The 25,632-nt window shown below is 39.6% G+C and overlaps 1 protein-coding gene and 1 long non-coding RNA gene across 7 annotated transcripts in view; both read right to left on the reverse strand.

Annotated features, from left to right (window-relative positions):
• Positions 1-73: 73 nt before the first annotated feature.
• LOC137097154 (uncharacterized) overlaps positions 74-25,632 on the reverse strand; it is a 336,194-nt gene continuing 310,635 nt past the window's right edge. Inside the window, exon 2 of the long non-coding RNA XR_010909992.1 lies at positions 74-4,974. This is a non-coding gene — a long non-coding RNA (uncharacterized lncRNA). The remainder of the gene's footprint in view (positions 4,975-25,632) is intronic.
• Positions 74-25,632, reverse strand: part of MAPK10 (mitogen-activated protein kinase 10) — a 272,191-nt gene continuing 246,632 nt past the window's right edge. For 5 of the 6 annotated variants that reach the window (XM_060779279.2, XM_067468579.1, XM_067468577.1 and 2 more), the window contains 3 exons: positions 14,649-14,712; positions 13,846-13,923; positions 74-9,219 (listed from right to left, as the gene is read on the reverse strand). In XM_060779279.2, coding sequence (XP_060635262.1) covers positions 9,077-9,219; positions 13,846-13,923; positions 14,649-14,712 — 285 coding nt within the window. In that variant the 3' untranslated portion in view covers positions 74-9,076. Of the gene's footprint in view, positions 9,225-13,845; positions 13,924-14,648; positions 14,713-25,632 lie in introns of all 6 variants that reach the window. The other variant, XM_067468581.1, reaches the window with a different exon arrangement.

Here is a 25,632-nt window from a genome sequence, read left to right on the forward strand (position 1 = left end):
CCACATCAAAGAAACAATACCAATGACCCTCCTCCCCGTTTCATAGTTGTGACAGAATAACTGGACCCACCTCTTGGTCTAAGGTTTTAATATCAAGATATTTTTGTATCTCTGTTGAACGTAGTCATTTAGAAACATTTTCCTGGGTAGAACATATCCCAAATGAACCAAGACAACAACACAATGTATTTAGACAAGAACTCCAAAAAGATATTTTTCTTTTTTTGGCACAAAGGGGAAAATAGATTCCCTTCTGCTTTTAATAACTCAAAACAAACAGAAGTTAGAATGCATCGACTCAACATTGATCCACAAAAGGTTGATGAACAAAGCCAAGACCCCTCCATTCCCCTCCTACCACCCACAGAAAACAATGAAAGGTAAAAAGTAAAATGGCCGAAGTAAACAAAACATAACAATGCTCATTTCCTTATCAAATGTCGCATTTGTCAGTTCGTCCCTATTGACTGGTTTGTGATTTATTATGTTCAAAAACTAAGACTTTGCAATGAAGTTGGACACTTTCTCCTCTTCCAGTCTTGATGCGGAACAGTGGCTCATATTTTGTGTGTGTTTGGTTTTCTCTGTATATATATGTATTTATATATATATATATGTAGAGAGAGATATAAAAACTACTTTTATCAACACTGAGAGGTTACACTCCTGGTCATTGTGAATTATATTTGGAAGTCCAATCATGCAGAACTACAGGCAGGTGCAACTTAGGTCTTATTACAGGATGGGCATGGCAAGGTGAACAGTTTGGTTTTGCTAGTTGGGTTTGGAGGTCCTGGTACCATTGTTGCAAAACATATTACTGGCCATAAGTCCCACTTACTCAATTTACTAAATATACATAATTCTCTATATACACATTGAACCCTCTGAGCCTTTTCCTCATTGGCTGATCACCAGCAGAGGTAAGGACCAGAAAGTTACACCACAGGGGGTGCGTGGTGCCCCCTGGAAAAAAAAACCCAGAAAGAGTGATGGATCCTTACAGATAAGTTACAAAGAGAAAAGCAGAGAATTGGTACAGTTATTTACACACTATGTAACGTGCTAAGAGAAATGCTCAGCCCTGCTCAATTGGTTGAATGTAGTGGGTCTTATTTTCTCAGGATCACCATTTTGCAGCCCTTGACATTGACATAATTCAACAATAGCTAGTATTTGGGAAATTTGTTTTGTTCTTACTTCTGTTACAAACATGACTTGCTAGCAACTCAACCTTATGGGGTAGGGGTTAGATGCAAATCTTGTGCTGTATCATGCTAAAACTAGCTTACATTCAGTCAGTACAACTGGATCAAGCTAGAAAGGCCATTCTATTAACAAAAATACCACAACTCAAAACATTTGAACTAAACCATATGCCTGCAATGCTGGAGTTAGCCATCTGCCATACTTGTTCCGATGCAGTTGTAGGTATTGCTTTTCTGTATAATGTCTTCGGAGAGGGCTCCAAAAATGTTTTCAGAGCAAAGCCTGCTTTTCTAGACTACAGTTCCATTCATCTCCTGTCCACTTTGGCCAATGGAAGTTGTGACATTAAAAATCAGATTTCCAGCTCTTTTGCAGATGCCACAATTGTGTAGCTGTGCTTCCTTTGTCTGTATACTGTGCATCATTGTATTAAGAAGCTTCCACGTTTCTTTTTTGAGGGAAGGGGCAAGTTTAGAAATGATCACACTTATACACTCAGATCTAGCAGGAGACATCCATGAATACCATGGATGCTTGCATGTGATGTGCAGACACATTGCAACAGACATGCCCACACACCCTCTTTACTAATAACATGCATCACCTTATCATACATAACTATATAACTGGATGAGGGTCCCCATTTCCTTTTTATAGACCTAAAGGAATGCAAAAGCAAATTGTGAAGTCATCCAGCTATGCAAATGTGAGTAGACCGATTATTTAGGGAGGGAAGGAATAAACCCTTACTTCAAATAACAAAGTTATTTCCATACACACAAAAATACTTTTTGCAGTGCCTACCTATCTATGCAATTTAAAATTCACATTTGTGCTTTTATAACTCTGCTACTCTGGCCTCTATGTGGCATTGGAAATGTTGGCAAAAATGATAACATTTGTGACTATAAGGGGATTCTTGGTCATAAAACTATCCTTAATGTTTCAAATTATTGGATCAGTTTTACTTCTAGTTGGTGAATGCTAATTTGGTGAATTCAGCTAAACAGGAGTTAGACTAGGGCTAGCATGACAGCCTGTCTTAATGGTTTCATATGTGGTTGGTTTGAGTTCATTTGAGAGAAGAGTGAAAGCAGGTTCACGTTTTAAATGCAATAAATAATCTAATTTGATATGTTTAAATCTATAAATATTGTTTCATTTTATACACTTTTTGCAACAGGAGATCTTAGTGACAGAATTGGGTATTGACAGGTGGTGTTCAATGTTTGTTACCTACTTACAAGTCACTTTGACTTATAGCAAATTTATGAATGCCTAGCCTCCAGGTCATCCTGTCATTACCAAGTCTCATGATATGGCCAAACTATGATAGCTTATTTTTAGTCACCATTAGCAGTCCATCATATTTGACATTCATGCTATTTGAATAACTCTTCTCCAACATGCCATCTCAAATAAGTTAATTAACTTCCTATTTGCTTTTTTCGTTGTCATATGAAGTGAAGACAATGACATAGATCCTTCTAACTTCAGTACGAGTTCCAAATTTTGTTCTGAAAGGACACACTCAAATAAGCTTTTTAGACCAAACTAGAGAAGGCATACAAATGAAATACCTCTAGGACAGCGATTCCCTGTCCATGGGTTTGAAGGGTTTTCTTTGGGGTTATGGGGCAGTGGTGAGCTAGGAAAATTTTTAAAAGGGAAAACAAAATCATGTTTTTAGTTTATCGAGTTATCTGGTTGTGAAGTTGCCTCTATAAAATGGGTTCACAACTTGAAAAGGATTGGGAGTGGCTGCTCTAGGACAAGACACTCATGTCAGTGAATAATTGAGTGAGTGGATGAGGTTAACAGGGAAGGGTAATACAGCATCCTTCCTTTCATGGGTCTACAAACATTCCACTGTTGGATCTGTTGGATTGTCCAGGTCATATAAAAGATGCTGCCTAGAAGCCATATCATAGTAATGGCTCTTTGAGCAGAGTAGCCACAGACTTATTGGGCTGGATCCAGGACTTCTCTTCTCTTAGCAGAAAGTCCCTATGCCCACAGCTCATTCCATCCAGCGTGGTCTCTTGGCCTTCTGTGTAACGGTTTGAAGGGATTGTGGGGCCACTGTAGAAGGAGGGGATGGGGAAGTCCACTTCCATTAACTCATTTGTAGTCACAGAATCTGATTCTAATATCTGGCATTTACAAAATGTTAATATAATCCACATCAAAGAACAAGGTGGATCTGCACAACCATAAATACAGTAGTCATGAAATTCCATCTCAGACTGAAGGTGAGTTTGGAGGTATCTATTGAGGGAAAAGTTAAAGGCCCTGAGAATATTTAGGAAAGCTTTGAAAAAGAATTTCCGTGAGCCTAAAAATATTTCTTTGGAGTTGGATATGTTGCCTGTCTCTAGAATGTTCTATGTTGCTATTATGACACTCATACCACCCCTGTGTTCTGGGAGCAATCCCCATTTTGAGGAACAACTGCAGCAAGGTTCAGGCTATCATCCGGAGTTGCCACTTCTTTGCAGAAACAGATCTTGACTTTCCATGTGAAACTGAAATGTAGAAAATGTATACCACAACAGCCATTTTAATACTGCTTTTTATATATAACCTTAGTATTTCCATTTGTGGTTGACATGTCAGTGGTATAGGAAACTTTAGTGCTGATGAGTGTTGTCCCATTTTTAATCGAAAATTCATTTGTGATTTTTCAGTAGAGTCTGCCATTTTTGTAGTCAACACACAACAACTTGTACTAACAGGAAGTTCTTAATATTTATCCTAAGTCCTTTTTTTTTTTTTTTTTTTTTTTTGCATTTGAATCTATTGGTTCGTGCCATCTGGGGCAGAAGTGAGCCAAGCCATGCAGATGTTGTTGCTCTGAAATCCTTATTGGATCAAATTGGAATAACCAATGGTGAATGTTGATGGAAGCTACAATTCAACATCTGAAGAGGCTCAGGTTGCCTATCCCTGCTGCAAAGCAAATAGAAAATGACTTTGCTCCACTTTGATTATTCAGGCACACATATTGATGAGACTGCATAGCTTTTGGCTCTCTTCACATAATGACCATTGCCTTTTGTTCTGTTCTTCTGTCCTATGTAAGGCAGAATGAAATGGATGGCCATTTATGGACTATCTTCCTGAATTGTCTTTAAGACCTTTCAAAAGCCACCCTGTAGCAATCATTTTCATGCTAATGAACATTGCATGGTGAAATACTTCCATCTTCTCTTGCTTGAAATCAGTGCTAATTGCTTTTACTGGTTGGTCTTCAACACTAATGTTCTTTTATTCACTTTCTCAGAAATATTAATGGCTTTATACACCTCTAAGAAGCCCACACTAATTATCTTTCTCTTTTGAAGTTTAGCCGCTGAACATTTGACACAGAGTTTCAAAAGACAAGAAAAGGTCAGTCCTCTGGCCTTATTTCATATCCTCCCATCTCTTTCTCAATTTTGATGATATCCTTGTTTTCCAAGGTGTCCATGGCATCAGCCTCATAAGTGAGGGCAGATTTATATATCAGCTTGATAATAAAGGCTAGTTTGTTGCTAATCCATTTCCTAATAATACCAATTGCCTTTTTCACTGTTTTAGTAGAGGGAGTGTCCTCTGATGTTCACAAGAGTATCTTTGCTGAATAGATGCCAATGGTCCACAGATATATAAACCCTTTTTCCTAGGTCCAACAGACCTCACTACCTCTGAGGATGCTTGCCATAGATGCAGGTGAAACGTCAGGAGATAATGTCTCTAGACCATGGACATATAGCCCAAAAAATCCTACAACAACCCAGTGATTCCGGCCATGAAAGCCTTCGACAATACATCAGTCCTGTATTTGTTTTCATCTGGATCCAACATACATTATTTTTCACTTAGGTTGAATCTTATCTGCCATTCTGTTGCCTAGTTACCCATTCTGGAGAGAGATTTCAACAACTCTTCAAAGGATGCTTGGCATTTCATTGTCCTGAGTAATTGGCTATCTTGCACAAACCTGGATTATTCGAATATTATGATTATAGCTTCTGATGGGAATTAACAGATACATGTTCTGATGATGTTCCGTTCCAAGTGGCTCCCAGTCAACTGCGATATCAGCACCAAAATGGTGGATGGTTAGTAGAGGTTTTTAATATCCCCTGATATTGGAGAGGGATATACACAGCTAAAATATACAGATGCCATTATTGCTTAGGAAATAATTTCTCGCTTATTGCCTTTGTGGCCTCCCCCTGCACTTCTGCATCCTTTCTAAGTACTGTCATTTCTAGTATGCTGGGATTTCACTGGGATGTGTCACATGCAGGTAATGTCATTTCATAGCTTTTGGAAAGAATACAGGGCCATATGTCAAGCACCATTGCTTTGTGGCTTCCATTTCAATGGATGTTGCATGCAGTTCATGTAAATCAACCATTCAAATAGCAGTGTCAATCACCCCTTATATTGCTATTTTATCGTATTTTCCCAGTAGTAACATATTGCTTATTGCTTTTATACATACTTCTATAACAAAAAGGTTCTGATTTTTTTCAAAGAAAAATCGACCTTCTCCATTTCTTTATTTAGCAAATGAAATTAAAGTCATGTGATCAAAAATTATTTTCTAGATTTATGAATGGCTATCCTTCACTAAGGAATTACATAAAGTTTAGAGCAGTACATGATGGAAAATAAGTATAAGCATACTTTTTAATATTGGGTTGATGAGAATATATTTTATATAGTATGTGTGCATGTAATGGCTTTTGTGGAATATTGTTAGCACTTGTATATTATATTAAAATCCACACAATTCAGTCTTATTATGAATAGTTTTGGAAGAAAGAGGAGTCTTGTTTGACCAAAGAAATGCATTTTTAGTATTATTTTAACATTGCCTGCCATTTGAATGTGGTATTAGTCAAAATAATTTAGGAAAATAATTTAGTTTCGGGAAGTTCATGAAATCCCTGAATTTTTTTTAAAAAAAAATTGGCATGCAATGCACTCATGCTCCTAGATGTTTGTGTGGTAATGGACTATTGAGTGCATGGCTAGATTTAGTACAATGTGTCCAGCATATCACAAGGCCTAGCAGAGTAATAGTAGGAAAAAGTGTCTAAAGAGTGCAGTAACAGAGGGAAATGGCTTATGTTCTTCCTTCTTACTCCAAAACACACTTGCTACTGCTGCCAGTGACCTCAGCTGAGATGGATTTTCTTTGAATGGTTTGAAATGCATACCAGTACCTGTCACAATGGGGCTATCCAATGTTAACCTTTTTTGGTGCCTAAAGAAATAAAGTTATACCACACTGCATGCTAAATGTGTCAATGGCATTGAAGAACCAGATGGTAATGTATACATCTAGTTTGCTCTATGCATGCAGAACTCCTTTTTGCTATCATTCTGAAACCTGGGAGAACTTCAGATTATTTGTCCCAATGAAGAGGTACAACTGAGAAAAATGGTGAAAATGAAAGCAGCTAGACATTTCATTGCTCTTGATAAAGACAGTAATTGTCTGTCACAGCCTCAAGTACCTTCACTGGTAGTATTCTAGCCCTTCATAGTTTGTTACGCTAAATAGATAGATATGGATGAAATCTAGATATGGATGAAATCTACAGTTAATACATGTTGAGTATCCTTTATGTGGGCTTCTGAAATCCAAGTAAAAGGTTTTCCCCTGACATTAAGTCCAGTCGTGTCCGACTCTGGGGGTTGGTGCTCATATCCATTTCTAAGCTGAAGAGCCAGCGCTGTCCATAGATGTCTCCAAGGTCACGTGGCCGGAATGACTGCATGGAGTGGTACCTATTGATCTACTCAAATTTGCATGTTTTTGAACTGCTATGTTGGCAGAAGCTGGGGTTAATTGCAGGAGCTCACACCGCTCCCCGGATTTGAACCTGTGACCTTTCGGTCAGCAAGTTCAACAGCTCAGCGCTTTAACCCACTGTGCCACCAAAATCCAAATCACTCCAAAAATCTGAATGGGTGGCTGATATAGTGACATATTGTTTCCTGGCAATTCAATGTACCTTAGTTTTGTTTCATGCAAAAGATTATTCAAAATAACGTGTATGAAATTCCCTTCAGGCTATGTATATAAGGTATTGAAACATACACAATTTTCATGTTTAGATTTAGGTTCCATCTCCACAATATCTCATTATGTTCATGTATGCAATAACGGGTACTCCAAAATAAAAAAAAAATCTGAAATCCAAAACCCCATGCATTTCAGATAAGATATACTCAACCTGTATTGACTTCCTCACCTTGTACTTAAATAGGAACACTCAATAGTCACAGAAATGTGGTTATAATGAGAATGCTATGTGCCAACAAATAACTTTAACAACTGTGAAATATTTTGTATTTCTCTTTCTTTAAAAACTTTTAGCCCATGATACCTGGTAGTCCTTTATTTGAACTAAAGAAGCTATTCAACACTGGGGAAAGAAATCCATTTGTCTTATATCCTTTCTGTGCTATTATACTATTCTCATTAGATCCAAATGGTTGGTAGTCCCTCATGTCATCTCATAGCCATGCATTCAAGAAGGATAGAAGGAGTCAAGTAGACCTTCAGAACCGAGGAAAAAGGAGGAGCATTTACAAGTTGTTTGTCTTTCATTTAGGCTATCAAAATTACCTTGGAAGCATAGCCCAACTTTGAGTAGGACTGACATCAAATTTGTCAATGCCGGTTCTTGTTTATGGTCAATTTCTAAAAGTCTTTATATAATAACAAAATGGGGTTACCCTCAAACAGTTAAGAAACACCATCTGCACAAATGTCCCCTTAATTTAGGAATATCAGCTAGTTCCTGCTGGATTAGACCAAATTTTCCTCTTGACAACATCATGTTTCCCTCACTGGCCTACCAAGAGACCCACAAACAAATAATGTTAGCAACTGGCCTCCCTCTTGATAGTTCTGGTTAGCTCCTTATACTTTTCTGTTTCCACTCATTCGAACAAAACAAAACAAATCCAAATTCATCCCATTTAGAGAACTCTGACTAAGCTCCTGTCTATAGTCTTCCTTCCAACAGACTACTACTAAAAATATAAGATTTCAGATTCTGAGTTTCAATTTGATTCTGTTTACCTATCTGCTCAGAAGTTAAGTCCAATTGAGTTCAGTGAGGCTACAGGACTGTGGAGTTAAAATAATCTGAAACAACCCAAGGACCAAGAAAATAGGCTGTACACTCCAAAGTTGAAATCTGTACATAAAAGAAAAAGAAACACGGAAGGTTATGTTCTTTACTGCAGTCAGTTGTGTACATGCCTGATCTTTAGATATATGCACACACAGAACTACAAACATAGTTCCATGGAATGCAGATGTGCACATTTGTACACCAAGATACATGTGCGCATTTCTCTGTTCAACTGCCCAAAACAGAAACAGAGAGTGGTTAGATAGGCTCACATGTATACAACTAAAGGGAGGGGGACTGCCCACCTTGTCATGCCAACGTGAAAAAGGACAGTTGCAAGTTGCTGGTTTTGCAGCCATTAAAATTTGCAATTGTATGAAAAAAGGCTTCTTTTACACAATTTTTCTCTTTTTTCTCTTTTTTTTCCATTTTGCAGTAAGCATCGTTGGAAGAAGACCAAAGCAGAGCAACTATAAGTTAAATATACATTTGAGCTTAGCTGCATTTACATAACTTTTTTAGGAGAAGGCAGGCTGAAAGGGTTTTCTCTTGTTTAATTGTTACGTGTCTCTGTGTGTGTGTTTGTTTAAAATTTTCTCTTTGTGTTCTAAATTGTAACTCTTCCTTGCCATCATTGAATGCTTTTATAACCACAATGATTTCCCCCCCACTAAATTACATTATCTTCTGAAGAACGTCGGGTTTCGCAGGCAGGCGGCTAGTCACCTGCAACAACCGAGGGGTCCTGCAGAAGCTTCCAAACTGCTGTCAGTGTCCGATGCCAGGGTCTGGTCTGTGGACATGGAGGAAATGTCATTGACGGATGAGGATGGAGGGAGGCTTTCGCTGCTGTTCACTGCTGCACCTGTGCTAAGAAAATGAACACCCACGTGATTCAACCTGAAAGCCGGGCTCAAGAATACATTTATGTGTCCCACCCAAAACTGGCCCAAATAATTTTGCTGTGAAAAATGTTACATAAACATACACACACAGTCAGACAAGGGATTGGACAGTGGATATACCTTGTGGTCTCTTCCAACTCTATTATTCGCTGACTTACACTGTTGAATAAATGCTGTTTTACAACACTTTAACTACCAGTATTCAATGCTATGGAATCCTGGAAGCTGTACTTTAGTGAGCAACAGCACTCTTTGGCAGATAAGAATAAAAATCTTGCAAAACAACAACTCCCATGTTTCCATAGCATTGACCCATAACAGTTGAAGTGGTGTCAAACTGCATCACTTCTCCATCTAGCTCAGTGGTTCTCAACCTGTGGATCCCCAGATGTTTTGTTCTTCAACTCCCAGAAATCCTAACAGCTGGTAAACCATCTGGGATTTCTGGGAGTTGAAGGCCAAAACCCCTGGGGCCCACAGGTTGAAAATCACTGAGCTAGCTGTTGAAAGATCTGTTTGAGATTTTTCTGTATAAAATCCAACCATGCTGAACAGTAATTTTTAATAATAATAATAATAATAATAATAATAATAACTTTATATTATTATAGTAATTGTGTACTAATTGTGTATTAGATTAGGTTGTTAACTGTTTTTTATATTGGTGCATTGAATTTTGCTGTTTCTTGTGTGTTGTGAACCGCTGTGAGTCGCCTCTGGGCTGAAAACAGCGGTATAGAAGTAAAGTAAATAAACAAAATAAATAAATAAATTTATTTTTATACCCTGACTCCATCTCCCTTAGGGGACTCGGGGTATCTTACAAAGGGACAAGCCTAAGGAGCACAAAGTTAAAACCATAAATCAAAACAAAACAAAATAAGAACATATCACAATAAGATCACAAAAACAGTACCGTGCTGAGCAATAAAGTGCAGAATTCAGAGGGCTCTGAGTTTTTGCAAAATTCCTAGACAGAGCTATGAGAAAGTGCAAAATTCGAAAAGGCAGGGCTGGGAGAATAATGTTATTTGGCGTTAAAATGTCAGAAATATAGAGTGGAGGGCCATGCTAAAGTGCCGGAAACTTAGGTAACATTGGCCAATTCTTTCTCCACAGAAAGGTTAATTTTCTGCACATAATCTTATTTTCTGCACCAAAAAAGATTTTTTTCTGTGCATAAAATATTTGACGTAAAAAAATCATTATGACTCATTTTCCCCCTTTCTTGCACCAAGTTTATTCCCAAACTGACCTTAGGCCTTAAGAACTGTACACTTTAAAGGACTTTGTCACAACAGAGAGAAAACTGATAAAGTTATTTGTTCTTGAAAATGAGATTGAAATCAATGAAAGTTTATATCTTCTTGTACTTGAGTATCCATAGCCATTCATGTTAATTTTTACCCTGAATGCTACAGCCATAGATTGCTGAAGATTGGATAAAAATGTTGCATTCATACTTTTCTTTAGTTATAATGGAAAAAACGATATAATATTTTCTCACGTAACCAGCCATTACCATCTACTCTTTATTGGTCTTTGTGCTTTCGCCTGATAGCATTTCTTTCCCAATGATATAAGACAACAAGGAAAATGACTGCTTCGTTAAAAGGGGGTTTTTTTTTTTTTTGCTCTATCCCTTATAACCACAACAACATATTTTATAGGACAAACCTCCCAGGTAATTGAACAAAAAGTGTGAGTATGTTGCATATTCTGTACTCCAAGAATTCAGTAAATAAAAGCCCACTTGTGGGAGCAATAGCTATATATGAACAAGAATGATGTTCAAAGTTAGGTGAAAAATGGATTCCTTAATTAAAACCTTATTGCATTTGGGAGTAGAGGGGAGGGTCATAATATCATGTTTAGTCCTGTAGCATTACAAAACATATAGTTCCGTTTGTCATTCCTTATCAAATATTGTTCTTTCTTGCCTTTTCTCCTGAAATAATCCACTTTCAGATTAATCACACCAACAAGTGTAGTTCCTGCCCATTTCATTTTTTAAAAAGAAACATTGGGGGGGGGGGGGAAACTCTGGAGACACCAGGGTTTTTCTGTCCCTCCCATCCTGCTGCTCCGGAGGAGAAGGGAAGCACTGATTTAATCTGCTAGACAGAGAGAAACCTCTTAGAATTTAGATCTCTGAAGAAAAGAGAGAGATGGAGGAAAGGAGTGAAGGGGGCAAAGCAGGAGGCTCCTTTGAAGTGTTTCTTGTGCTGCGTTCATAGCAACCCATGGAATTCACCCATTACAATTGTGCCCTTTTCTTGAGGCAGAAGACTTTACCAAAGCTCATTGCTCCCTCTTTCCTTATGTTTTTCAATTGCACCCCCTACTTCTCATACAAAAGCACTGCAATGTTGGGAACTTATTTGTGAAGCTTAAAGAGCTCAGCAAAAGAGGACCAGTTACTGCCTTCCTGGTCTGCATTTACCAGAGGAAGAGACAGGAAAAAGCAGTGTGAAGGAACAATTAAAGAGACAGCATTCTGGAGATACCAACCTTTCTCCAGTTTCAGTACTCTCCATTGCAGAAATTCAAGATTTAAAAAGCTAGCAGTACAGACAAAATAAACAAAAGGTATTTTGAAATTTTGGGATTTTGAATGATTACATTAATTTAAAAAAATTACCATGCCAGGCTCATGAAGCAGGAGAGAAATGTCAATGCTTGGAAGGCCCACAGGAACATCCCTTACTCCTTGTCACGGAAGAGATCCAACCTGGGCAAATTTGACAGCTCCTATACCACATCTTTTTGGGTGTTTACTCAAGTCATATATTGCTTCCTGAGTTCATAAGACTATTTCTGACCATTATCTCCCCAATCCACCCCTAACAAAGCACGATGGAGCTGACAGGACATTCCCCTGCATCATGGGAAGAGCTCCATCATAAATAATACCCTCAATGGATTCTAAGTGTTTAGAAATTGGGGGGGGGGGGGGGGGCAATGTGGGATAAAGTCCTAAGTCCTTGCAAATCATTTCTGCATACAGGCATGCCATGCTATCATTAAACACAAATCACCTAATGCAGCCTGCGCTGTATGACAAATTTTCTTCTGAACAATGATTTATGTTGATATCTGCTCTATCTCCAGGAAAGGTTGTGCTAGGCAATGACACAGGAAGCTCTTAAATCAAATCTGCACATTCTGTTTTTCTTCTCATTTTCAATTGTACAAGAACTGGTTGAACTGCTTTCCTTTTATAACTGCAATCAAGATGGGTGTGTATGTTCAATTTGCCTGCCGAGAAATTTCATATGGTTTTCTTAGGAAAGCAATATTCAGATGTGGTTTCTTAGGAAAGGAGATGCTTTTGCCCATCCCTTCCTATGAAATATAGCCTACAGCACCTGGTATTTGCTAGCAGTCTCCAATCCAAGTGCAAACCAGAGCTGACCCTCCTTGTTTTCCATGATCAGATGGGATCTTCTGCCTTTCTTAACAACTGCAGTGTCTTCCAAACTTTAATTCACAAGATCGCAAAGTGTCCAATCCTGGTCCCAAGTCTCCAGTCTTCATGGCTTGACTCCAGGCAGGAGATAGGAGTTCAAATCCAGGCTTTTCTGGACTCAGCTAGAATTGCTGCAATTTGCAAGGCTTACTTCAAGTGATTCCACAGTTTGCCAAAACTCTTAAAGTTCTGTAAATTTACTTTGTTAGCTTCACTCTTCCTTCCCAGTCACTGTGCTATCAGGGTTCATTCTTCACTCTGTTTTCACTTATTCAGACGAAGTTCTGAATGCACTTTAATTGTATGCACATCTTGTTGTGTGCGTTGAAGTCATGTCTGTCTAATAAAGACCTTATGATGAACCTATCTTACCCCAAAGAAAATCCTTTTGAATTCAATGGAACCTATTCACCCCTTGTTGTTCCTTTGTTGCCTTTTAATTTATATAAACTCTAAGGTGAACCTAAGGTGAACCTATCAGGGAATTTTCCCAGGAGAATTTTTTTGGAGGATGTGGGTGGCGGGGCGGAATGACCTTGCCTCAAACCACTATGCCACACTGGCAGAGGCGGCCCCAAGTAATTTTCAAAGGTAAGCAAACAGTATTTCCCCCCCCCCCCTCAACCAATCACTGATATATATTTTCTGTTCATAGTGGGAGTTCTGTGTGCCATATTTGGTTCAATTCCATCATTGGTGGAGTTCAGAATGCTCTTTGATTGTAGGTGAACTATACATCCCAGTAACTACAACTTGCATATGTCAAGGTCTATTTTCCCCCAAGAGCACCCCTGGGAAAAATCAACTATACTGCAAATGCTTACTTTGCGTAATGGGTTGAGCTGCCCCTGTACACTGGCTACCTACCCCCCCCCCCCCCCATATATATATATTCAGCCTTACATAAATGCATACTGTTTAAGAAGCTGCTATTTTTGAAACCTCAAAGCTGGAGTTCATATGACATTAAGCAGATCAAAAAAAATGCTTAGCCTCAAATTGACGCACAGTTGCTGCTGCTGACCCAGCTGTAGATTAAGAAACATTGGGACAAATCCATCTTTGGGAGACTGAGCCTGTAGCAGACACAGTACGGTTATTCACTGGGATTGAGTACCTGAGGGAGAAGGCTGTCCTTTTACTACACCATTTTTAGTCTTTTCTTCAGAGTTCATGACTTCCTTGTAGATTAATTCTGCAAGAGACAAAAGAGTTCATTTATAAAGGTGCACCTGATTCTTGAGTTCCCTCATTACCTACCTACTAGGGGTCCCAGGGCTTCAAAATAGTAATAATGGCTAGTGAAAACTGATAACAAAACACAAAGAGAGGAAAGGAGATAGAAGATTTTTGTCCTCAGTCTCATTTGAGTGCACCCCCCTCCCCCGGTTCAGTTGCCAAATCAAAAATGACCAGGAAATATGAGGCAGGTCTATATATAAAGTTCAAGTCTTGAGAGAGGAGGACTTCACACAAGAGTTTCATGCTACCAGTTTCAAATTTTGGAAGAATAGTAATGTTTGGAGGACACTGTGGCTGAAAAACCCAACAGATAACAGCATGTTCCCTCTTCTCAAAGCATATAGGAGGGGTTGGCATCTACATAGGAGATAGGAGCTGCCCCCCCCCCAGCCTCTTTGTGGGTTACAACCCACCACCACAGCCCAAAAATCTCTATGTTGCCCTGTGGAATTAGCATATGACATTATGCTATTTTCTGTGGTCATTTTGAGATGAACCTGTGGGGTGGGCTAGGGTATTTATGTATATTTTCATACATTTGGGTGACTTTCTGAATCATTTTGAGCAAGTTCCCTAACATCACACCAATCACAGCCTTTGGACAAGACTAGGACAAGACACAGGGCCAGAGTCCTTATGTAATGAATCAGGACCTACATTTTGCAAAAGTGAGATTACCTTTCCACTCTTCGATTGTGTGTTCTCTTTCATCCAGCTGCTTATCATATATCTGAGGAGGTGGCTGTTGAGTAAAAACAAAAGGAGATAAAGAAAGTATGCTATACTGGGAACATAAAATGCACTTAATTCCAGGCAAAAGGCTAAGAGAATGTAAATGCAAAACCAGCAAGGAAATGAAAAAAGTGAGCAATTTCCTGCAAAGCAACCTATCCGGCTCTGAAATATGAGATAGCTCTAAGGGAATGAAGTCATTACAGCAGGCTCATAAACCTTTCATTAAGTTGATGCCACATTCAGGGTTTGTAAATAAGATATGAATAAAAAAAAACAAAGTTTCTCCTTCTCAAATTATAGACAGAAATGGAATTTAGTTAAATTAAATACCTATATGTTGTTGAAGGCTTTCATAGTTGGAATCACTGGATTGCTGTGAGTTTTCCGGCCTATCTAGCCATGTTCCAGAAGCATTCCCTCCTGACGTTTCACCTGCATCTACTGCAAGCATTCTTAGATGTTGTGAGGTCTGTTGAAAACTAGGCAATAAGGGTTTATATATCTGTGTAAAGTCCAGGATGGGAGAAAGAACTCTTGTCTGCTTGAGGCAAGTGTTAATGTAGCAATTAACCACTTTGATTAGCATTGAATGGCCTTGCAGATTCAAGGACTGGTTACTTACTGCCTGGGGGAATCCTTTGTTAGGAGGTGGTACCTGGCCCTGATTGGTTTCTGTCTGGAATTCTCCTGTTTTCTGAGTGTTGTTCTTTATTTACTGTCCTAATTTTAGAGGTTTCCTCCTTCCTGTTACAATTGTCCACATGATTGTAGATTCAGTGGCTTCTCTGTGTAGTCCGACATGGTGGTTGTTAGAGTGGTCGAGTATTTCTGTGTTCTCAAATAATATGCTATGTCCAGGTTGGTTCATCAGGTGTTCTGTTATGGCTTCTCAGCTTGAATTACTCTGTTGTGCCTTTCATGTTCCTTGATTCGTGTTTGGGTGCTGCGCTTTGTGGCCCCTATGTAGACTTGAACCACAAACGCTATGTTCAGCAAAGGAAAAGAGGGATCCTCTCACCTCTGCAGGAGTCTACCATATACTGTGCAGCTGTGTACAAGTCTACATAGGAACCACCAGAATGCTTCTGGAAAATGGCTATACAGCCTGGAAAACTCACAGCAACTAAATATTCATAATGATGCCATGTTAAGGCATCTTCTCAATCATTCAGGTTTTTGGTGGATCTGCATGTCTCTTGGCCTTTGAATCCTCAGCAGCCCTTTAGAACTCTAGGTTTCCTGTGTTACAGCACTAATTGAAGCATTCAGGAAACCTTTCCTACATTCACACATTCAGACTACACAGTCGTTTTAGTTGCTCATCATCTGGCACCACTCTGAATATTCACCTTTCATTTGAGTGACCTCAGGTAGGGAGTGAGACTGTTTTATTCTTTAGTTCAGTGACTTCTGTATTTGTTGACTTACAAATGGCATCATTACCAAAAAAATGCGACCACACTGTTTGGGGGGAGGATGTTCAGTGGGGAAGGTTGAGATACATGAACAGACAGATGGGGAAGAGTGCAAAACAACTCTACAATTTACTCTCAAATGTATAAATTGATTTCTCACATTGGGTGACTGTATTCTGATGCGACACTAAAAGGCCTCAATGTGGAAACGTTAGGTACCCCCAGGGAGCCCTGTGTATTTTAAGGAACATTGCAATAAAGGACAGAGCAGAATAAAAGGGGATTTCAAATGAATGGTCCTGCTGGCTATTCCATTGCCACCTGCTTCTGAACCATTGACAGGTTGGTTTTGAGTCAGCACAAAGGAACAGCTACTTTTCAAGACAACTGGAAAGTCCGTGGCATCAGAACCCAACGAGGGAAAGAAAAGACATGAAAAGGCCAAAAATAGCTTTTTAAATGTTGGTTGAAGACATTTTGAAATAGCTTGTGCAAGGAAAAGAGACTTCACATCACACAATGAAGGGAAAACCTACATGAGTCAGGTTCACTTGAAGTGGCCACATGCACACATGCACCCATACCTACAAGTAATAGGTTTTTAAAAGGGCTGGTCAATTCGTTTCGTTAATTCGTAATTCGTTAAAAAATTCGTTAATTTTTGAATTACGAAACGATTACAAAACATTTTTTTTAACCTGGAAGTGTTTTTAAATATCGAAACGGCAGGCGCCAAAAAATTTTGTATTTCCGTCCATTTCGGAAATACGTAAGATGGCAGCCTGCCGATGCTTGCTGAGAGGGGCGAGTGAGAGGGGCGAGCGAGCGGCGAGCGAGCGGCGAGCGAGAGGGGCGGAAGCACTCTCTCCTGACATTTCACCCACATCTATGGCAGGCATCCTCAGAGGTTGTGAGGTCTGTTGGAAACGAGGCAAGTGGGGTTGATATATCTGTGGAATAATGTTCAGGGTGGGAGGAAGAACTCTTGTCTGCTGGAGGCAAGCGTGAATGTTGCAGCTGGCCAGCTTGATGAGCATCGAATGGCCTTGCAGCTTCATGGTCTGGCTGCTTCCTGCCTGAATGTTGCAATTGGCCAGCTTGCTTAGCATTGCCTATTAATAATAATAGCGAGCGGCGAGCGAGAGGGGCGAGCGAGCGGCGAGCGAGAGGGGCGGAAGCACTCTCTCCTGACATTTCACCCACATCTATGGCAGGCATCCTCAGAGGTTGTGAGGTCTGTTGGAAACTAGGCAAGTGGGGTTGATATATCTGTGGAATAATGTTCAGGGTGGGAGGAAGAACTCTTGTCTGCTGGAGCGAGAGGGGCGAGCAAGCGGCGAGCGAGAGGGGCGAGCGGTGAGCGAGAGGGCCCGCCAGAGTGAGTGCCTGCCTTCCCTCCTTAATAATAATTAATAATAATTAATCCCTATTCTACTAAATTAATAATTAAATTTAAAAAATATTTTAAAAATATTGAAAAAAAAAAGGGCGCCATCTTTACAAAATGTTTTGTAAATATTTACGAAATTTCGTAAATACCGAAACTTTTTTTTGGGAAAGTTTTGTAATTATTTTAAATATTGAAACAAAAAAAAAACCCAATTACAAATCGATTTTAGAAACAAATTTTTGCGTTGTTACCCAGGCCTAGTTTTTAAACTAGAGTTTGGCAAAGGTCCATTTTAAAAATCTATTGCATGTAGGCACATGGGTCTGCTAGCTGACTCTGCTGGCTGTGCTGGAGGGATGATTCTGAGAGATTTGGTCAAAAAGCCCTGTAATATTATAAAGCTCTAGTTAATAGTTGTTTCTTTTCAAGTATACCAGTTGATTTGAACATTAAAATAATCATCCAACATGTTGAAGGCCCCCATATAAGGTTAGGAAAGAAAGTCATCTTTAACAAAGATTTAACAAAGATTTAACAAACATAGGCTATCTTAGTAAAGCTGAGGAGTTTAGGTCTCTCTTGCTCTCTCTTTTTTTCCCTGGAATGTAAGCACAGTTGCATCTCTGTTACTCCTCAACAGAATACATGGCCCTGTTTCCTTCCCTTTTCCCTCCTGATATCTATGTGCAGAAATACCATTTTTTGTATGGAAGATGTCACTACCTATGCAGAAAATGTTTTCTGTGTAAAACACGATGCATGACATTTGTATAGAAGCCCAAACCACAAATTCTACTTGAAAAATTATGTAGTTTTCTTCCCAATATGAGAAAGTCTTGGAAACTGATAAAATCATTAACTGCTTCTTTCAAGGATGAAATTAGCAAAGAATTATATCTCTACATGAAAAGAGCTGGGCTAATTACATTCCTACTAGAAAAGAGCCAGACAGTGACCGCCTTCCCTTCCTTGCTTCACAAAAGCAATTCAGTGCCTTGTATTTGTGGCTGTAACGGCAAGAATGAGAACCACAAATATTTTGTCCTTACCCATGTTATAGCAAAATGCATTCTGTCAGGAGTGGTTAGAATTTTCTTGTTTGCAAGAACAGCCTTTACACAGATTGCCAAAACTCTGTTAAACTGTTGCATTATTGGCTAGACTTCTATGAATATAAACCATCAGATGGATGGTTTGAATCCTTTTGATCCATTGGCCAAACTTCCTGTATTAGCTGCACATGTATTTTGAGATTGAGATAATCCTTCTAGATCCAAACTGGATTGGTAACATCTACACTGCACTGTCATTCTGAGCTGATCAGGGAAGTAGGAAAGTATTGTGATCAGGAGTGTTGTGTGGTTTCTAGTCTGTATGGCCATGTTCTAGAGGCATTTTCTCCTGACGTTTAGCCTGTATCTTTATCAACCAAGAAATCCATATAAATCTATTATTTTAATTTTCTGGGGGTCAAGGGAACCACACATTTTGTCATATAATTGCTGTTCCTACTGGATTCCAGAAGTAGAAAAATCCCATGTTGTACAAAACAGTCCCCACACTTTTTATAGACCATGCACTATATGGATAGCCCCATGGACCATATATTGTACACCATTGCTATACATGGCAAGAGAGCTTTCCTCAACCTAGTGCCTTTCAGATGGTTTGGACTTCAGCTTCCATGATCCTTTCCCACTAACCATATTAGCTGAGGCCAAATAGCTAAATGAACACAGGTTAGGGTTAGCAACTCTCTGACCTAACTCACCTTGAGGGAACTCCACCACTCTAAATGGTGCTCAACAGTTCTAGCAAAGATCGGGGAATTGGGCTATAATAACAACTTCTTGAACTTGCTAACTTTCACTGAGATCTTTACCCTTATTAAAAAGCAGCTGCTAGGAAGGGATTATAACCAATTGTTGAGTTTGGCCAATATATCCTGTTCACCTATGAACATGGGAATTCCATTCATACAGGGAAAACCAGCCTTTTATATTGCAGCACTCACTAACCCCTCTTACAGGAGAGCCTACAAGATGGCTAGATTTCCTATTATGCCATCTCTGCTCCATAGAGGAAGACTCAATGGTCTACCGAGCAATAAGAGGCTTTGTTCCTGTAGCACAGGACAGCTGGATTCTATCCCACATATTCTTCTGCACTGACCACTCTACTAGGAACCAAGACCTAGCTTACTACCACACGTTATAGATTCCTTGAAAAACCACAGTGACCCAGGCAAAGTAATTATGATTTTTTTAAAAAAAATTTTTAATTTTTTTTTAATTTTTTTTAAATTGTCAGGATTTTAACTGCTGCCTTTCAGTGGCTAGATTCCTGAATGAAGTCTGTAAACTGATTATGCAGCAAATCTGAAGTTCCCTTTTCCATGGTTTGTACTGTATTTTATACCTTTTGCTATGTATATGCCAATAAAGACCTATTGGATTGAACACAGATTTGCAATGCCTGTGCCATATAGTGCTTCTTTCTATTGTTTCCAAAGCCAGAGCTTTAGCTTTCCACATTAGCATTTCTCCATCCTTTTCTACAAGTCAGCTTGCCTCTCCCAGATGGCCATCTCGAGGCTTCCACTAAAGCCTGAACAAGCCTTTACAGTCCCAAATAGAGGGCAACTCCCTCCTGCCGGTCCTGGTGCCGCAAACCTTTCTTGCTCAGCCGGAGAACCAGAACGCATAAATTTAGCCCCTGACAACTGGGAGATGAACCTGGGTCATCCAGATTAGTGCGTCTGACAGCCTGTCATTCAGCAGCTCAGCCAAACCTAGAGCTTGCATTTGCTAATGAGGGGAAAGCAGGGAACGCAAGCCAAGGGACAGGAGGTGGGGGAGAAAGGAAAACCCAAAGGGGACAGGGCTGCAAATTTACACAAAGGCAGATGCAGTTGTCTGCTTCATTAGGCAGCCCATTTTAGGGTTGCAGAGATGGGTGCCTGGAGGATGGATGTGCCTGGACAAACCGTACTTCAAGATCCATCAGCTGGGACACCGTGATCACCATCAAAGATACAAAAAGGAAAGCAAAGGATAAGTTTCCAACTCCCCTGAAGCAGCTCCTTCCCCATAAGCTGGCAGTTGAAAAAAAAATAACAAGATGTTGCATCCCAAAATCAATTCAAGCAGCTGGCACCCAAAATACAATGGTGTCTTCTAGCGTGTGCAGACTACTGTACATCCTGTGCATGCTTAAAGGAGCCGTGTTTTTAATGATGCAAGCTACTAAGATTCAAAGCCAGAATCTTGCTAATTTTTAAGCTACCGATTAGGTTTTGGAATGGAGCTTGTGTTTTATTTTTACTGCATATGGAGTGGCCTATTTTCTATTTCCATGAGAAATATGAGTTTCTGTCACCAGAATGTTAAGTGCCGATCTGTGCTGAAATGTGTCCATGCATGATGGAAAATTAAGCTCTCTGCTCAAGAACTTAATTCAAACAGCCAATTATGCCCAGGAGATTCTTTTCTGTCATGACATATTACAATTGCACACAAAAACATGTATTCACACATTCTAAGCCAAAGTGGAGCCATTAGACTCCAGGAAATGCTTTGTAACAAAATGAAAAATGTGCAAGAAATTCATAGAAGCATTACATATGAGCATGCGCTTGGATGCTGCTGCACTTGGTTACCCCATTCAGCTCCAAACAGATGCTGGTAACCACGGCTATGGTTGCCAAGGAAACAAAATGTCCTGAGATGGCGTTGGCTGCCAGCTTGACCGACTCCCTTCACCTGCAATCTGCAGAGACTGTTTCAGTCCAGAAAAAAACATAAATCTAGGAATACACCTTCCACCGAATCGCATTATCATAAAATTCTCACACACTTTGATCCTGGCCATGCCTATCTAGGAAGCAGTAAATGGATGGGGCTAATTGTATGTGGAGGGCATTTTAGGTAATGCTGCCTCACACTTAACAAAATACATTTCAAAAAGTGGAAATATATGGGCCTTCCCTTCGTTCCTGGGATAGAAAAAATGAAGTGCATAGATACTGAATGTGCGATACCTGGCTTTTACACTACAGTGAGAAGCAGCAGCTTTAAAAGATTATGTGATTTTATGCTGCATCAATAGGAATATAGTCTGTAGATCAAGGGAAGTAATACCGTCACCCTATTTTGTGCTCGTTAGATCTCACCTGGAATACAATTCCCAATTCTGGTGAGGACTGGACCCTGTTCTGAGTACTACAATTCAAGAATAATATTGCCAAGCTGGAATATGTCCAGATAAAGGTGACCAAAATGGTAAAATGCATGGGCTCCATCTAAATATTAGGAAGAATTTCCTGATGATATGAGCTATTCAGCAATGAAATACACTGCCTTGGAATGAGGTGCTTTTGTTGCCTGTGGAGGATTTTAAACAGAGCGTAGATGGTCACCTGTGAGGAGTACTTTGATTAGGTATTCCTGAAGGGCAGTGGGCTGAACTGGCTGGCCGTTGTGGTCTCTTTCATCTCTATGACTCTGTGATTCAAGCTAGCAATAATTTTCTGTCCTTATTTCACTGCAGATAAAACAGATGACATGATGACCATATATAATAGCAGCTAATGTGAGCCATGCCAACTAAAATAGTACATCTAGTTTAGGTTTTAATGTAAACTTTAAATGGGCTAGGTTCTTGTAGGTTTTTTCGGGCTACAGGGCCATGTTCTAGAGGCATTTCTCCTGACGTTTCGCCTGCATCTATGGCAAGCATCCTCAGAAGTAGTGAGGTGGTGACCTCATTACCTCTGAGGATGCTTGCCATAGATGCAGGCGAAACATCAGGAGAAATGCCTCTAGAACATGGCCCTATAGCCCGAAAAAACCTACAAGAACCTAGTGAATCCAGCCTTGAAAGCCTTCGACAATACATTTAAATGGGCTATCCAAGGTGTATCCTATCCACCCAAATATATTCAGCACCTCGAATAGATCATTTAAAGTTAGGACTATAACTGGAGTAGACAAGAGTTTGCTTCCCTTATTCTTCTAATATTTGATAGCTTTAGTTTACTCAGGAATTGAGTTTTGTCTCTTTTGTAGTAAGTCTATACTTTTTTGTGCATTCACTTATTTTGTGCATTCACCCATTGGACATGAGACCCACCACCCATCATTGATTGATCTTTCTAAACAGCAGACCGATAGAGTAAAATGGCAGTGCAAGAAAGAACTTTGGTTCAGTTCAGGTTTCCCAAGAATCTCACAAAATATTTCTATAATGATGTTATACAGTTTTGTCCTGTCCAACAAAGGTCTACCTACCCAAAAATGATTTAGACAAAGAGTTCAGAGTTTAGTCAAAGATTTATAATACACTCAAGTAGTGACATAGTGGTAGATATTGGAATGATTGATGCCATTCATCACGACAGTTATTATTATTATTATTATTATTATTATTATTATTATTATTATGCTTATTTATATTCTACTTTTTCTCTCCAGCGGATCACAACTAAAGCATTGCAATACAACTTAAAATATATGAATATACATGTATTAAAACAGTATTGAACATCATTAAAGTATATAAAATCAATGCAGCCCCATACAATCTTAAAAACTTTCTTCTTTAAAAGCCTGCCTGAGTAAAAAGGCTTTAGCCTGCTACCAGAAGGACAGCAGGGAAAGGATCATTCTGGCTTTCCTGGGCAGAGAGTTCCAGAGTTGAGTGCAGCCACCTAGGAGGTAGGCCTGCTCTCTCATTCCCACCAACCAAGCTTGAGATGGAGGTGGGACCAAGAGAAGGGCCTCCTGAAGATCTCACATCCTGAGCAGGTTCGCACAAGGGGATGAGGTTGGCAAAATAGAATGGACCTGAACCATCTAAGGCTTTAAAGTTCAGTTCTAGTAGCTCAGAGAGGTCTGAAAACAATGAGGGTTCTCTGACAACAGCACAGGATCTACTAAGCGAATAAATACTGGCATTTCAATCACAACACATAACACATCCACACTTCATCTGTAGAAGCCAAAGCCAGTCTCCTCCTACATAATAAAACAATAGTTGACCAGCCTGCAGAGGTCAAAAAGTCAGGCTGACATTTGGTTGTTTCCTTACAAAAGGCTCTGCAGGGTAACCACTATTCCCCAGACTGTTCTTCCATTCATTGTGAATGAACAGCACGTCATTCTTTGAGTAATAATGTACGTTCCCTCTAGTTAGCAGCAGGTCACAGCTTGGCATTTAAAGGAAGACTGGCAGAGCCTACCCTTTTAAAAGCTGTCAGTAGGAGGGAAGGGGCTTTGCTTTCCTTCTGCAGTTTCCAATCTCGTTACACTCCCTGCCATTTGAACGAGACATCATAATTTTACTGCTCCTCTGTTGCCTCTGAAAAGATCATAAACTTTTAATAGACTTATAAAAATGAGTGTTTAACTGGCTTGAATTTCTGGCTGGGATACCATCTATCTTACCCCTTCCTCACTTGCATAATCAGCAACGTAAATCCCAGGAAGATACAGAGGATCATTACCTCTGGGTAAAGCTCCAGGTGTGCCATTTTCTACATACATTGAATATTTTTAAAGGCTCTCAATTCCCAATTTTAGTGTTTAGATTTTTGCAGTGACGTCCCTTCAAAATGATACTTTTATTCTACTACAATGCATACCAAGAGGCAACCAGTCTAAATCCTCAGAAGCTAAACAGGATCATGTCTGGCTAGTACGTGGAAGGGAGATCACCAGGGAATAAGAGATGCCATAGGCTGTGCTCAAAGGAAGACACAAATAAGTCTTGCCAAGAAAGAATCCAAAGAAACCCTTATGATCACACCACCAGAGGTTGTAGTAGATATAAAGATACATAACAAGAACCCCACTAAATAGAATTCAGTTAAATGAGGATTTCTCCCAAGTAGGTAGGAGTTATAAGATTGGCAGTTATGTGTGTATACAAAAGTTAGTGTATAGATATGACTACCATAAACTTGATGTGTATTCCTAATGTATTTCTAGAGAAAGCCCATACAAAGAACAATAATTGCAAGAGAGATGGGACAGGGATGGAGGAGCAAGATATTTTTCTGAGCACAATTCAAAGTGCTGGTCTTGGCCTATAAAGCCCTGTACATTTCCACCCCTGCTTACCTGCCAAAATGTTATCTCCCTCTACATCCCACCTTGGAATTTAAGATCGTCTGGGGAGGCCCTGCTCTCAGTCCCACCCTCTTCACAAGTGAGTTTGGTAGGAATGAGGGACAGGGGCTTCTTGGTGGTGGCCCCCACCTGTGGAATGCTCTCCCTAGTGAGATTAGGTTGGCCCCATCCTTCCTCTCCGTTAGAAAGAAGCTCAAAACATGGTTTTGGGACCAGGCCTTTGGGCAGTAGATTTGGCAATAATCATAATGCTGCAGTTTTGACTATGACAGGCTTTGGACTGAGTCGTCAGTTGCTAAATCACACTTTGATTTAGCTGCATGATAATAATGTTATAAAAGTATTTTAATCTAACATTTTATCTTTTGTATAATGTTATACGTAATGTGTTGTATGTTGTCAGCATCGAATTGCTGCTATTGTAAGCCACCCTGAATCCCTCTTTGGGGGTTGAGAGAGACAGAGTAGAAATGCTGGAAATTAATTAATTAATTAAATAAATATCTTAAATAAAATGTCAGAAGTTCTCCAACCAGACCATCAGTTGTAAGGGATGGTTCTTGAGCACAGAAAATCTAGCTGGGCCATTAATGAACTGGATAGTCTTGACTTAATCTTTGTCTCTTTGGGCCCTTCTACACAGCACTTTGAACTGGGTTATCTGAGTCCACACTCAACTAATGTGGGATTTTCTGCCTTGATATTCTGGGATATAGGGCTGTGTGGAAGGGCCCTTTGTCAACTGTGAGGAGAAATAGGAGATGTTTGTATGTTACGTAAGCTTTTTTTAAAGAAGTTAAATATAAATGGTAAAGAGATGGTTTAATGGTAATCAATTTATAATGAAGATCAAGAAGTGTTACATAGCTTTGTAGCCTTCTCTAGCAGCTTATCCAGACACAAGAATCCAATAAACACCAGACTCCTCTGATCCATGAAGAGAAGCAATATCATGTGACCAAAAATGACTAGGCTAGCCAGTTGGAAGTCATCCA

This window comes from Anolis sagrei, chromosome 5 (genome assembly GCF_037176765.1).
Source record: "Anolis sagrei isolate rAnoSag1 chromosome 5, rAnoSag1.mat, whole genome shotgun sequence".
NCBI lineage: Eukaryota > Metazoa > Chordata > Lepidosauria > Squamata > Dactyloidae > Anolis > Anolis sagrei.